General features: G+C 42.2%; 1 protein-coding gene across 7 annotated transcripts in view; it reads left to right on the forward strand.

Moving 5' to 3' along the window:
* LOC125467255 (protein unc-13 homolog C-like) overlaps window positions 1-15714 on the forward strand; it is a 562058-nt gene that overhangs the window by 356982 nt on the left and 189362 nt on the right. For all 7 annotated transcript variants that reach the window (XM_059639173.1, XM_059639171.1, XM_059639172.1 and 4 more), the window contains 2 exons: window positions 6587-6728; window positions 14570-14739. In XM_059639173.1, coding sequence (XP_059495156.1) covers window positions 6587-6728; window positions 14570-14739 — 312 coding nt within the window. The remainder of the gene's footprint in view (window positions 1-6586; window positions 6729-14569; window positions 14740-15714) is intronic.

A 15714-nucleotide genomic window follows, 5' to 3' on the forward strand; every position in this document is an offset into this window, starting at 1 on the left:
TTGCTCATCCCTCTTTGCTGTTGAGAAGCTGGTGCTGATCTCCTTTCTTGAGCCACTGCAGTCTGTGGTGTATAAGTACGTCCTCAGTATTGCAGAATAGACCATCCTAATGCCTATAATTTTCAAACTTTTGCCAATTCAGCTCAGGATTTAATCTCAGAGTCTACAAGAGCAGGCCAGAAGCTGGGAACACTGTGGTGAGTAACTCACCTCCTGATTACTCAAAGCCTGTCCACCATCTACAAGCCACAAGTCAGGAGTGTGATGGAATACTCCCCACTTGCCTGGATGAGTGCAGCCCCAACAATGCTTAAGAAGCTCAACACATCCAGGACAAACAGCTCACTTTATTGGCTCCACATCCACAAGCACCCACTCCCCCCACCACCGACGCTCAGTAGCAGTAGTGTGTACTACCTACAAGATGCACTGCAGAAATTCACCAGTGATATTCAGACAGCACCTTCCAAACCCATGACCGCTTCAACCTGGAAGGGCAAGGGCAGCAGATATATGGGAACACCACCACCTCCAAGTTCCGCTCCAAGCCACTCACCATCCTGACTTGGAAATAGATCGCTGTTCCTTCGCTGTCGCTGGGTCAAAATCCTGGAATTCCCTCCCTAATAACATTGGGGGTCAACCCACATCAGGAGGACTGCAGCTGTTCAAGAAGGCAGCTCACCACCACCTTCTCAAGGGCAACTAGGGATGGTCAATAAATGCCGGCCATCCAGCAACGCCCACATCCCACAGATAATATTTTTTAAAAAATCCTCTCTTCCCTTACACTGTTCAGATGGATGGCTCAGAAAATGCTAGGTCAAAGTCTCCCTTTCTCCTGCAAGTAAATTACCCCAATGGCAATGAAAGAAAACTGAGATGAGGAGAAAATCTTCGCCCAGAGAGTGGTGAGCGTGTGGAATCCTCTGCCACAGAAAGTCTTTGAGGTCAAAATATTGGATGTTTTCAAGAGGACGGTGGCTGTAGTTGTTAGGGCTGAAGAGATCAAAGGGTATGGAGCAAAAACAGGAACAGAGCCCTGAGTACAATGATCATCTGTGATCATACTGAATGTTGGAGCAGGTTTGAAGGACCAAATGGCCTACTCCTGTTTGTATTTTCTACGTTGCTAGGTAAGACAGATATGATAATGGTTTTACAGAGCATAAATTCAACCCAGAGAACACAAACTGTAATTTTAGCTGAGAGGCTGATTAAGCCCAGCTAACCTCTGTGGGGTGTTCGCATTGGCACTGCAGTGACTTTGGGTAAAGAAGGAGAAAATTGGCCAGGAATCCAGCTGCTTAGAGTTAGGCAGTAACTTCTAATTGAACTGTGTTCACTCAGGGGTAAAGGGCAGGATGACCTCAGCTATGATAAAATTGCCTGCTCATACACATAATGATGCTCTAATTAAAGTGCTGGAGGATAGAACAGAATATAAGTAATACATAGTATTCTGGTGGAGCAGTGTTTAGTGCCATATTACTGAACCAAAATATCTGGGTTCAAATCCCACCTTCCACAAAGGAATTTCACAGCGTGTTTTTCTCTTGTTTATTCATTCATGGGATGAGGGCTTTGCTGGTTAGGCAGCATTTATTGCCCAGAGGGCTGTTAGCGTCAACCACATTGCTGCGGGTTTGGAATCTCATGTAGGCCAGTCCAGGTAAGGATGGCAGTTTCCTTCCCTCAGGGACATTAGTGAACCAGATGGGTATTTCCTGATAGTCGATAATGGATTTATGGTCACCATTAGAGTTTTAATTCCCGATGTTTATTGAATTCAAATTCCACCATCTGCTGTGAGGGGATTCCAACCAGGGTCCCCAGAAAGTTATCTGGATCTCTGGATTAACAGTCCTATTATTGTACCGTTAGGTCATGTTAAGTAAAAGAAAAGATAATTTTAGAAATAGAGCATTATTTCCTTCAGAAGAGAAGCAGAAAGAAATTAATGTTGAGAAAACAAAGTTTTTTTATTGTAGAAATGTTTTGAAAAGTTAATTTGAAAAAATTCAGTTGAAGTTTTTCTCTAACCGTTCTGGTCACCATAAAGCTTCATTAGCAAAGTGACTTGTGATATGTTTTAGATTTGTGCTAAAATAGTTCCAGCCCGAGGACAAAGCTGTTATTGTTGCAGATTTTACAATTTCATTTGGATTAACAACCACAACTAGGTGAATAAATTCACATGACTAAAGTTAAAAAGAGACTTTTTACAAATTTGTTCTCAGTGGGAAAAGTTTGAAGGACATTGTGTAACCTTCCTGCAAGAATGCCATTCCCTGTTCCCACTTCCTTCACTTCTGCTACGTCTACTCCCAAGATGAGGCTTTCCACTCTCAGACATCCCAGATGTACTCATTTTTCAAGGATTGCAACTTCCCCACCACAGTGGTCGAAAACGTCCTCAACCACATCATTCGCATTTCCCGCACCTCATCCCTCACACCACTTTCCCACAATAACAACAAAAACAGAATCCCCCTCGTCCTCATGTACCACCCCACCAACCTCCGGATTCAATGCATCAGCCTCCACCACTTCTGCCACCTGCAATCTGACCCCACCACCAAAGACATTTTTCCCTCCCCACCCTTATCTCCCTTCCGGAGGGAACACGTTCTCTGTGACTACTTCGTCCACTGCACACTCCCCGCTGACCCCACCACCCCCTGGCACTTTTCCCTGCGACCGCAGGAAGTGCTCTAGCTGCCCCTACACCTCCCCACCCCCACCCCCATCCCAGGCCCTATGAAGACCTTCTACATCACGCAGATATTCACCTGCACATCTGCTAGTGTGGTATACTGTATTTGCTGTTCCCGTTGTGGCCTCCTCTACATTGGGGAAACCAAGCGGAGGCTTGGAGACCGCTTTGTGGAACACCTACACTCGGTTTGTGACAAACGACTGCACCTCCCAATCCCGAACGATTTCAACTACTCCTCCCACTCCTTGGACGACATGTCCATCCTGGGCCTCCTCCACTGCCACAATGATGCCTCCCGAAGGCTGGAGGCAATCATATTCCGCATGGGAACCTTGCAACCCAATGTGGACTTCACAAGCTTCAAAATCTCCCTATGCCCGACCGCATCCCAAGATCAGCCCATCTCGTTCCCGCCTCCTTGATCTGTCTGTCTTTTCTCCCATCTATCTGCTCCTCCCACCTCACTGACCAACCCCTATCCGAACTCCTCACCTACACTCACCTTTACTGGCTTCATCCCCACCTTCTTGACCTGCCCATCTTCTCTCCTCCTCTATCCACAGTCCGTCATCGCCTTACTCTCTCTCTATTTCTGAGTCCCCTTCCCCTTCCCCATTTCTGAAGAAGGGTTAGGGTTAGTTTCCAAACCCAAAACGTCAGCTTTCCCGTTCCTCTGATGCTGTTTGGCCTGCTGTGTTCATTCAGCTCTACACCTTATTATCTCAGATTCCAGCATCAGCAGTTCCTACTGTCTCTTAGAGTAACCTTTCTCATTTTATCTATTTCCCAGAATTCAAAGTTGTTTCATTTTAAAAAGTCAAAGTCAGTGTTATGTTGCTTAAATTGCTTAACTTGTGCAGCTGGATAGTTTTTTTTAAATGGAGCAGTAAATTACAATGAATTAATAGGAGTACGCTTAGAGTCACAGAGTCATACAGCAGGAAACAGGTCCTTCGGTCCAACACATTGGGCGTGTTCCCAAGTTAACCTAGCCCCTCTTGCCTGTGTTTGGGCATAAATCTCTAAACCTTAGATAAGACTATGTAGAGCTGGATGAACACAGCAGGCCAAGCAGCATCAGAGGAGCAGGAAAGCTGATGTTTCAGGCCTAGACCCTCCTTCAGAAAATTTTTTAGGCCTGAATGGCAGACTGGGCTAAAATGGCTGAACTGCCTAACCCCACTCCTAGTTCCTAGTTCCTATGAGATGAAGGCAAAATGGCAGCCGGCACAGGTCAGGGACTCTCTGTATGTTTGGACACGAGCAGCAGAATTTTGGGCAGCCCCAAGTTTTTGGAACCGGCACAGGGCACAACTCTGCACTTCAGAGGCCTTCAGGCAGGGCCCCAACTGCGCTGTCACAGTGCATTCTCAAAATACACAGCCAACACTGGAAGAGCAAAGAGTGTTTTCTCTGGTGTTCCAGGGCCATTATTGGTCCCTTGCCCAATTTCACAACAAATAAAGTGGACCATTAGCTGGATAAGTTGGCTGCCACCATGACTATTTTAAACACCTCATTCACCTAGAAGCGCCTCAAGGTGCAGAGGTTGCAACAGGTGCTGTAAAATTTTAAATTCTGTCTTTCCGAGTAGAGATACTGTTTAACAGGACAGTTGCTTAAACCCATCACTTTGCAGCTTCAAAGGGTAAAGAAAGAGACCCTGGTCGCTGTCCCCTCAAATGGATAGAAAGATCATTGGCAGCAGAAACATGCGCACCCAAAGGGGTGTGTGGGCGCCCATCAGAAATGCAGATTCCCACAGCACTGGAGGCCAGCCCGACGGGGCGGGGGAAATGTCAAGTTTAGGGGTGGCACGGTGGCTCAGTGGTTAGCACTGCAGCCTCACAGCGCCAGGGACCCAGGTTCGATTCCAGCCTAGGGTGACTGTCTGTGTGGAGTTTGCACATTCTCCCTGTGTCTCCGTGAGTTTCCTCTGTGTGCTCCGGTTTCCTCCCACAGTCCAAAGACGTGCAGGCTAGTTGGATTGGCCGTGCTAAATTGCCCGTAGTGTTCAGGGGTATGTGGGTTATAGGGGGATAGGTCTGGGTGGGATGCTTCAAGGGGCAGCGTGGACCTGTTGGGCTGAAGGGCCTGTTTCCACACTGTAGGGAATCGAATCAAAAAAAAAATCAGGGAAGAGGTATATTTATATAGCTCCCTTCAGGCTGTGGGCCAAGTGATGGAAAATGGGACTGCTTGTTTTTGACCAGCGCAGACTTGATAGGCCACAGGGCCTTTCCTAGTGCTCTCCGACCCTGCAACTTCATGAAGAACTTTACAGCAAAAATTACATTTTTCTTATAAAAATTCTGTTAAAAACCTGGCTGACAGAAGGAGGAATACTGTGTTTGGAAAGACAGTAGGGGAATTGTCATTGGGGGTGGGGAAGAGGAAGGAAAGAGATTCAATGATCTGATGGAAGGTGGGTGAGTCGCTGACAAAGCTAATGTTTGTTTTCCCCCATTCCTCGCATTGGCCTTAGGGCTTTTGGCCTTGCTAGGCCCATTTCAGAGGGCCAGCAAAGGTCAAGCTGTCATGAGGCAGCCCAAAGCTAGTAAGGATGGCAGATTCCCCTCCCTTTATGGGTTGAATTGCTCCACCAAGAAAGAAGCATCTCTGACGAGGCTGAAAACAGGACACAACCCCTCATTGGCGGACTGTGGGTTCCTAGGTGGCAGTTCAGCAGCGGTGCCCAATTAAGAAGTTACCACTGGCACCCACTGGGAGCTTGGGGTGGGGGGTTGGAGGCTCTTCCCAGAGTGGATAGCCCAGAGGCCTTAAAACAGTTCAGCCTGAGCTGCACCAACACTGGAAGCTGTGGCCCTTGCTGAGGCTGAAGGACTAAAGAGAGGACTCCTCTATGCTGAGGAAGCGATGAGATCTCTTTCTTTCTGTGCTGGAGTCAGGTAAGCAGATGCAGGTGATTAGGATGGCTCCTTTCTTGGGAAGTGAGGTTAGGAGGTGACAGGGATTCTCATTGCTGCCAAGGGGCACATGCATTATGACAAAGGAGGGGAAGGAAGCTCAGTGCACTGTGAATCTGCAGAATTGCCCATGCTGCTGTTGGTTGTATCACTTGGTGTGATGCATAGTGGTTGGAAGACAGCAAGATGTAGGAACAGATGTAGGCCATTTAGCCCATCGAGTATGTTCTACCCCACAATGCCTGCCTTTTTCTTGCCACCTTTGATTCCCTTGTTTATTAATAATCTGTCTATCTAAGCCTTGAACATATTTAACAACCCAGCCTCGAAAGCCCTCAGTGGTTTAAAAAATAACTCCACAGTTTCTCTACCCTTGCTGCCGTCTTAAATTGGAGATCCCGTACTCTGAGATAATGCTCTTTGGTCCTGCACTGTCTGAAGGGGAAGCAGCCTTTCTACATCGACCTTTGTCAAGTGTTTTCAGAATGTTGTATGTTTCAGTAAGGTCACCTGTCATTCTGAATTCCAGCAAGGGCAGGACCAATCTGCTCACTGTGGCTTCCTCCTCCCATTTTACCAGCCCTCCCATTCCAAACGTTTGATAAAGTGCATCCTTGATTACATTTCTCAGGCATAACTTCAAAGGCCTTGACATGTACTGAAACGGGTAACACAGTTGGCAAACACATGCTTTTTGGTGTAAATTCACTGAGGCTGAATTCAGAAGGCACAGGTCAGAGCATTGGTGGAACAGTGTTGTATTCCTGTATCAGGTCTAAGTTCCATTGGGAGTGCCAGACCAGTGACCTTCTCCTAATAATCGAACACATTTTTTGCAAGAATTATTGATCAGTAAGAAACTATTAGGCATGTGCATAAGGTTAATATGTTGGACTGAAGTTATTTGTTCAGTGTTGTAAGTTTTCCTTTGTACATACAGTGCTTTGTGCTCAGGGTTTACAAGCGAAGGACAAGACAGGATCAAGTGACCCGTATGTCACAGTGCAAGTGGGGAAAACCAAGAGGAGAACAAAAACCATTTTTGGCAATCTCAATCCAATCTGGGATGAAAAGTTTCACTTGTAAGTACAGGAGTATTACTGCATTTGTTTGCAATGTGTTCTCTTACCTTTATAAGATAATTTTTAAATTTATATAGCTGTGAGATTCTTCTGACATTTTTCTTACAAGTATCCATATAGATTAACTCTTAATCACTTCTTGTAACTTTACAATTTTCTAATAAAATGTAAAAATTAACAAAAGTCATGCTCAAGTTGTGTTACCAAAGTGTTTTTTTGTCATAAATCTTAATACCATGCACATCAAGTCGAAAGGAATCTGTTTCATTGAACATTGATCTGGTGCAAAGTTAAAAGTGTCAACAATTTCCTGTCGGTGAATATAATCAATTGGAAAATACATCTAAGAATTCTTTGAACTTCTGTACTTGACTTGTACCTGAGAGAGACGCAGAACTCGCTCAAGTGGCTATGCCATCACTGTGTAGAGACCCAAACCATTTTCAGGCTCTGCCTTTTATCTGAATTTTTGTCAAGCAGGTATCCATCCTGCTCCTCCCTCTCTGTTATGGGAGGGGGGACAATCTCCCAAAGAACCGAGAGCCAATGCCATGAATGCAGTGACAGAATGACATGAGCATGAAAAGGATGAGCTGATCATGAAGCATTAATGATAGGAGAGAAGTGTAAGCTACTGTAGCACGGGGTCATTTTGTGAAGCAGTAGAGTCAAACAACATGGAAACAGACCCCTTCAGTCCAACTAGCCCATACCAACCATAATTCCAAATTAAACTAGTCCCATCTTCTTGCGCCTGACCCATATCCCTCCAAACCTTTCTTATTCATATACTTAAGAACAAAATAAAATGAGCCACAATAAAAATGTTGTACGACTGAAATCTAATAACTATAAGAGATTTAGAATGACGCAGTCATGCACCTGGATTGTGGTGGGGGTGTCATGGGGAGTGGGTTGGGAGTTGGGGAGTTGTGATGACTGTGAAGTGTTCAATAAATTTGTGCCCCCTCAAATGCCTGTTTCCACTGTTGAAGCCACACTTGCCCATGCACATAGCTCTAGGATTTCACATTGCAGCTTGGGAAAACATGTTTGATTGCATTAACAGTACTTCAGAAGACAACAGGCCAAGAAAGATTACTTTACTTATCCAGAGTTAATTCCCAACAGCTCCAGGTTTAACTCATGCATCCATTCACATTCAGTGGCCGCTCATACTGAAATGCCATCCCAGTCCTCTCCCACTCCAGTGGGCCCTCATAGTCTCTGTGCCAGCCTCTCTGATTGGCCAGCAGTCCTACAAGCAGGCTGACTAGATGGTTGCTTATCCCCTAAGAGTTGCCGTCATAGTTCCTAGGGACAGTCATAATAGGTTGTTCCCAGCATCCTGGCCATTGTTTGTACGTGCTCAGCAATTCTAAAATTCTGCCTCTGGTTTTACTGTGGAGGTACAACACAATACAGTTCTTATTTCCTACTCTGAATTTGGTTCACGTGCTGAGATTAACAGCTAAGGCAACAATAGCTAGAATCAAATCCCTGAATCCTTTAGTATTTGAAGCATCAATGTAGGTCAGTAGAAAATATTAGTCTGGGATATGCACATATTTGTACATTGGCAGAATCAGAGATTTTAAATTCCAAACCAGATCTCTGCTTAGCTATTGTTCCAACCATAATCAAATGGGAGTTTGCATACAGCTGAAAGCACTGTTTGTGTGTGGACAAAAGAGAGCATTTCAACATATCACGTTCATAGCACAGCATTTTTTTTTTGCCTGTTTGAACCCCAGAAATGTGTATCTTTTGCAAAAGGGCTAAAATATCTGTTGCAAATGCAGCTTTCATTCCTTGTCCCCAACACCCCTTAGCACAAATGTACAGAGGACGTTGGAGCCAGAAACATCAATCTCTGTACCCTTGTGCTATGTAAACATTGATCTATGTCGAACATTCAGGCTTCACGTTTAGACCTTTTGTCCTTGAAGTTTTATCAGTTCACTGGATCAAATTGAATAAAAACTTTTACAATAAGCTTCGTAAATGGATAAATGCAATACATGGTTGGCACTGGACCAGGAAGAATGAGAATATCTCACATTCCATCCTTGTTACTTCCTTGGGACTTGCAAGGGGGTAAAATAAACTTCCAGGATTTATTCTTTTGTACAGTGTGTGACTCCTGAGTCAAGGCATGTAGGGAAATGGAGGCAATATAAAGAGTCATAATGCAGTTTCCTGGTCTTTAAAGGCTTGAATTATAAGGAATGACAGAAAAGGTGGGGAGGGGAGGTGGGGTTTGTGGGTTGCTGAAGGGAGTACATGGTTGTTATGGTACTCATTTCTCAGATGAAAAACATGGATAATAAGGAACTAGTTCAGCACCAGGAATAATATTCTGGACAGAATAGTTGACGGAGGGTTTACGTGGTGTAGAAGGACTGGGTTCATGTCCTACAGAGATAATGGGAACTGCAGATGCTGGAGAATCCAAGATAATAAAATGTGAGGCTGGATGAACACTGCAGGCCCAGCAGCATCTCAGGAGCTCTCTGATGAAGGGTCTAGGCCCGAAACGTCAGCTTTTGTGCTCCTGAGATGCTGCTGGGCCTGCTGTGTTCATCCAGCCTCACATTTTATTATCATGTCCTACAGAGATGTGTTCTAACCTGTCTGAGCAGGCTGATTAAAAAGACATAGAATAATTGAGGAAAACCTGGTATCATTTCATAAATAAATGGATGCTGCAGGATGAGAGGGATTTGCGGAGCATTTCCCTTTAGTTACATTTTGATAGTTTCCTCACTCACAATTATCTTGTGAAATAAAGTTAATAAGCCTTTGTTTGTTAAAAACAAACATTTCAATCTTATATAGGTCAAAGTCAGTTTGAGATTTAGAACTCATGGTGAATATGACTTGAGCATTAGAATGTGCATAGCATAAGGCTGTCATTTGCTGAGAGTTATTGCATGAATGGTTAACGGTGGGATGTCCAGCCGGCGTCTGGTGAGCCACAGAGGCCTCCTCCATTCTTATAGTCGGATTCTTGACTTTAATTAGCTCTAATGCCAGGAATTCCTCCCTGATGTGAAAGGAACAGAACAAAAACAAAACCAGCAGTACTCCTTCCATTCTGAACTAACTGAGCCACATATTTAGAACGAATTATAATCTATTAACTGTTCACTGTTGGATGTGCTCAAAATATACTCATGCCTTCACACCTATAGCTTGACACATATTGGAGCCAATTGAAAAATGCATATTTGAACCATTCTGAGAAAAGACATTTTCCTTCCCCCTGTAATGATAGTATTTTTGTGCGATGGCTTTGATTTGCGTCTTAACAAACTTCCACACATCCACGCTCATCATCAATAACTATCCAGTGAATTAGATTGACCTAGAAAAGTAGCTTCAAACCTTAATTACCATTTTTCTATTACATATCCACAGACAAGCCCCTATTTTAATTGGAAGCGATAGTGATGGTGTAGCAAGGGACAAGTTCCTTCAGCAGAAAGGATTTTTTTTTAAATTGTACGGTATTGAACTTTGGTAATCAGTTAGGAATTGGATTGCAGGATTTTATTCCAATATTATGACCTACAACACTCATTGTATTCCAATCTGATGTCACATCTAATTGTTGGTGTTTCTTCGAACCTGGTTTTGAGACATGTTTTGGACTGTCTTTCTCTTCTCTCCATCATAAAACTGCTCTGGCTATATTTGGGAAATGATGTTATTTAGGGGAAAGAATTTGTGTAATTTTGGACAAGGTTTCACTTTTTTGGGGTCATCTCAACATTTTGTATTAATCCTATGAAAATCACACTTTACACGAGATGGAAAATATACTCATTGAAGCTTATGCCTCGACAAAGCTGTGTTACCGTTCCTACAATTGCACAGCTCTTTGTTTAGGCTTTCTACTTCCTGGTCACTCCTCTCAAACTACACTGCTGTAGAACAATAAATATGTTTAAAAACAGCTTCCATCTCATTGAGGAAAAGGAATCAGATTTTCCTTTGAGCTGCCTTTGTACTAAGTTTCATTGAAATCTGTTCTTTTTATTAAGATATATTGGTTAGAGATAAGCAGACTCAAGAAATATGGGCAACAACACTACCTTCACCACCAATGAAATCTGTTATCTTCAAAGGATAAAAGCTTAAGGAGGTGGTATACTGATCTGCCAGGGCTTGATCTGAGCAGACACACAGTCTGGTCTCAGTTTAAAAGACTGCTGTCACAAAAGTGCCTGATTGAAATTGTGATTCGAAAATTGGCATATTTAAAATTAGAAATTTGAAACAGGAATAATATCTGCATGCATTAGTTATATTGCTTCTGAATATTGCAGTTCAATATTTACAGCGTGTACTCTAGCTGTTAAAAATAGTCGTACAGATTTTTGAAATGTTTTCCATATCTCACTTAGCGCAATGATATTAAAATCCTTTCTTCTGTTTTAGCTGAAATGCTGTCTGATATAAAATGTGCAGACTAGTGCCCCCATTGACAAGACACAGTACAGAATTTAATCTTGACTTGTCGGCAGTTCGTGCAATAGCTTTGCCTAGACCGGTTTGTAGCCTGTAATGCCCAAATCTCTCCACATACATGGTCATCTCTTACAGCTGCTTACATTAATTCAAGAAAGTTGCAATGATTTGCCACAGAGGATTAAAATTGAAAGGAGGTTGGAGAGAATTAAAACTCACATCGTAAACAGGGGATTTAGTCTGAAGCGGCATAAGCACTGGAGTAGGCTATTCAGCTACTCCAGGCTGCTCTATTCCATTAATTAGATAATGACTGATCTGTGGCCCAGTGATGTTTCCATTCTTTCATAGAGAATAAAAGCCTATTGATCTCAGTCTTGAAAATTTCAAACGATGCAGTCTTCATAACCTTCTCTGTGGAAGAGCTTCATGTTTGCACTACCCAACGTGTGGGGGGAGAAAACAGCAATGGGTGTCAAAGGGCATAAATCCACCATTGAAGGGGTGGGGCACCTGAAGAAGAGGTGGGATGTGCTCCAAACCCCTTTGTCAGAAGGATAGTTAACAATTAAGAGATAACAAGAGATAATTAAGAAATGAAGAAGGGTCTAGATCCGAAACATCAGTCTTCCTGCTCCTCTAATGCTGCTTGGCCTGCTATGTTCATCCAGCTCTACGCCTTGTTGTCTCAAATTCTCCAGTATCTGCAGTTCCTACTATCTCTGTAACATGGTTAACAATTAAAATGTTTTAATGAACAATTTAATCCGATCAGCAGCTTTTAATGTCCATCCTTTATCCCAACTGTCATTTTCTATATTACCATCTAGCTTACCTATTTAACACAGGGATGCTTCCCCATGTCCCATCCAGCCTCCAGTGGCATCAATTAAACTCCATCCTGCAAGCCCCTCCCTCTACTGCCTGCTCCCATCACCTCCTCTACAGTGCTGTAGATCCTATTGCACTCAAAGTCTGAGATCAACTTTGACTCTCAGGCAGGAAACATGTCAGTGACCAATGGCACAATGCTATGAAGTTAAAAGATAACAAAGTGTGGAGCTGGATGAACACAGCAGGCCAAGCAGCATCTCAGGAGCACAAAAGCTGACATTTCGGGCCTAGACCCTTCATCAGAGATGCTCCTGAGATGCTGCTAGGCCTGCTGTGTTCATCCAGCTCCACACTTTGTTATCTTGGATTCTCCAGCATCTGCAGTTCCCATTATCACTATGAAGTTAAAACGTGGGTTTGCAGTCAGAGACTCCACTCCATCACTTCTGCTCAATCCTATTGATATCCACGTCACAGTGTAATAAAGCAGAAGCAATGAATTAGGTTTAAATTCCGTGCAGAAATAAAGATTGAGAAAGGCAGATAGAACTAAAGCAGAGACAACAGTAGAAAATATTCCTTTAAAAGTTGATTTTCTAAAACCCTCTGAAAGAATGAGTTCCCACATTCATGGAATTGACTTTTCAGCACCAAAAAAATTGTTCAGCAGTATTTATCACTTCCATACTGTCAATTCCTCCTGAATGCATCAGCCTTAATGTTATTGCCATCTTTAATAGTGCTTGAGTAAGCAAGTGCAATGAGTTAAGGCTGTTCTAGTTATTCAGAGCCATGTCTATCAGCTCAGAAAGAAACTACTGATTCTGTGGAGGAGTATTGTGTGCAATTTATTGCAAGCAAAATCTCAGCCAGTCATTTCTTAGTCTTCCATTTTTTTCCCACTAATTTACAAAGTTCATTAAATAGCTTGTCATTATTTTTTATCTAATCCTGCTTTTTCTGTTTCTGTTTCCATGTTACAGTTATTGCTTTTGTGAAGTCTACTGATGACAAGTGCGCATTATGCAAACTGAATCACTTGAGACAGATGAGAGAAACCATATTTGCAAAGTAAATCTGAACTTATTAAATGTTCAGTGCTACTTTATTCAATATTCCATCATATTTTCAGTTGCAATAAATGAATAATGATATAATCTCTATAAATAAAACACTGCTGAGCTCAATGAACCTCAGAATATTCAATAGCCAAATTGATGAAGACTGTGTTCTGTGCTAATCGAGGTAGATAGCGGGGAGACGTCAGAGGTAGGTTCTTTACTCAGAGAGTGGTAAGGGCATGGAATGCATTGCCGGAGAGGGGAGGGGAGTCAGCCTGATAAGGGACATTTAAGCAGCTATTAGATAGGCATATGGATGATAGTATAACGTAGGGGTGGAGGTTAGATAGACTTTTGGTTTGGGGTAAAAGTTCAGCACAACATCATGGTCCAAAGGGTCTGTTTTGTACTGTACTGTCACTGCTGTAGTGGAAATGTCTGCTATACGCATCTCAATTTTGCATGTGTATGATTGTGTTTGAGCATATAGAACTACCCAGAGAATTCTAAAGGTGGCTGTAACTCTGTTACATTAAATTAAAAGTGAAGGCTAAGAGTATTATTGTGCAGTATAAGTAGTTTCAGTAACCCTCTGAGATACTTATTGGATTGAGTAAACTTTAGTTAAAATGTCATTAATTAGCTGGAGATGGGCAATAGCTGTTACTGGTTTTTTTTATTAGTATCCTGCTGAATATACTTATAGAAGTGTTGAACCTCATGTTACAGAAACTGCAGGTTAACCACTAATTTTGTGTGTCCACTCAGCCACATCTAATTTGTTTCTTGCAGTTGTTTTTCCAGAATGAATTAATTCCTGTAATATTTGAATAGTGGTGGGAAGTATGAAAGAATCCAATTTCTTATATTTACTTTGTTTTGACTGAAATTTGCTTTATTTATGCTTATATACTGTAAAAATTACCTATATTTTCATCCCCTTTATAGCTCATGCTGCAGAAGAACACTACAGAACTTGATTTATTCTGATCACATACAGCACCAGAATCTAACTAACACCAAAGCTCAATCTTTACCATTGGCAATGTTTTATTTGATGCCTCATTTGTCTTTATGTAGCATAATGGTTCAAGAAAAATTGCAATGAAAGACGAAATATGTTTTCCAAGCAGTAACACGTGGCCAAACATGAATAAACATTGTGTAATAGATGGGTAACATATCTTAATTGCTCTCGTGAAAGTTGTATTTATAGTCCAACAAATCATTTCCTGTTGTTGTTAAAAATGTTATTTCAGTTATTTGTTTTTCTCTGAAGAAGTGTCCTGACAAGAAACATCAATTTTCCTGCTCCTCTGATGCTGCCTGGCCTGCTGTATTCCTCCATATTGTGTTATCTCTAATTCACTTATAATTATCTCTTTTGTAACTGAAATAAGAAGGAGAGCATCTCCAATCAGGTGGCCAATGCCATAGTATGATTTTAATCTCTATTGTTTTATTTATGGACAGTGAATGCCACAATTCCACTGATAGAATAAAAGTTAGAGTTTGGGATGAAGATGACGATATTAAGTCTCGGGTTAAGCAGCATTTCAAGAAAGAATCAGATGATTTCCTCGGACAAACAATTATTGAAGTACGAACACTGAGTGGAGAGATGGATGTCTGGTACAACTTAGGTACGTGATTATTTACTGATGCCTACTTGTAAAGCGCTACAGTGACTTTTTGACTTCTACAGTCATGGTTGAATGGAATAACACAATTAGCCCCTTGAGTATATTCCATTAATAAGACATGGCTAGTCTGTACTTGAACTTCATTTATCTGCATTTGTTTGTTCATTACCCTTTATTACCCACTCCCACCAATAAAAGAGTTATCTGTCTTAAAAATTTTAATTGACTATAATCTTTTGGGTGAGGGCTCCAGATTCCCAATATTTGATGGAAAAACGTCTTCTGGATTTTATTTCTAAATAGTTTGGCACTAATTTTATGATTAAACCCACTTAAGTTTATATGATTTTAGACTCCTTACATTTCTGTTTCTTTCTCCTTTCCTTTTTATCTTATGCTTACATTAGCTGCTTTATGCCACAGACTGGTAGTTACATTTGTGCCACACAAGTCCTAGATCATGACCATTTCCAACAAGGGAAATTCTAAACATCGCCCCATGGTTTTTAATGGCATTACCATTGCTGAATTCCCCACTATAAACATTCTGGAGGGTATCATTGACCAGAAACTCAACTGGACTCACCCCATAAGCACAGTGGCTGCAAGGTCAGAGACTGGGAACACTGTGGTGAGTAACTCATCTCCTGACTCCCCAAAGCCTGTTCACCATCTACAAGGCTCATATCAGGAGTGTGTTGGAATGTTCTGCCCATGCTTGGATTAGTGCAGTTTCACTAACACTCAAGAAGCTTGACACCATCCAGGACAAAGCAGCCCACTTTATTGACATGATACATTTCCAGAAATTTATCAGGGTTCCGTAGACAGCACCTTCCTACTACAACCTCAACCACCTAAAAGGTCAATACATGAGAACACCACCATCTGTAATTTAGCCTCCGAGCCACTTATCATTCTGGTTTCCTTCATTGTCGCTGAATCAAAATGCTGAAACTCCTTCCCTAATGGAAC

The sequence above is a fragment of the Stegostoma tigrinum genome, chromosome 33 (assembly GCF_030684315.1).
Source record: "Stegostoma tigrinum isolate sSteTig4 chromosome 33, sSteTig4.hap1, whole genome shotgun sequence".
Taxonomy (NCBI): Eukaryota; Metazoa; Chordata; class Chondrichthyes; order Orectolobiformes; family Stegostomatidae; genus Stegostoma; species Stegostoma tigrinum.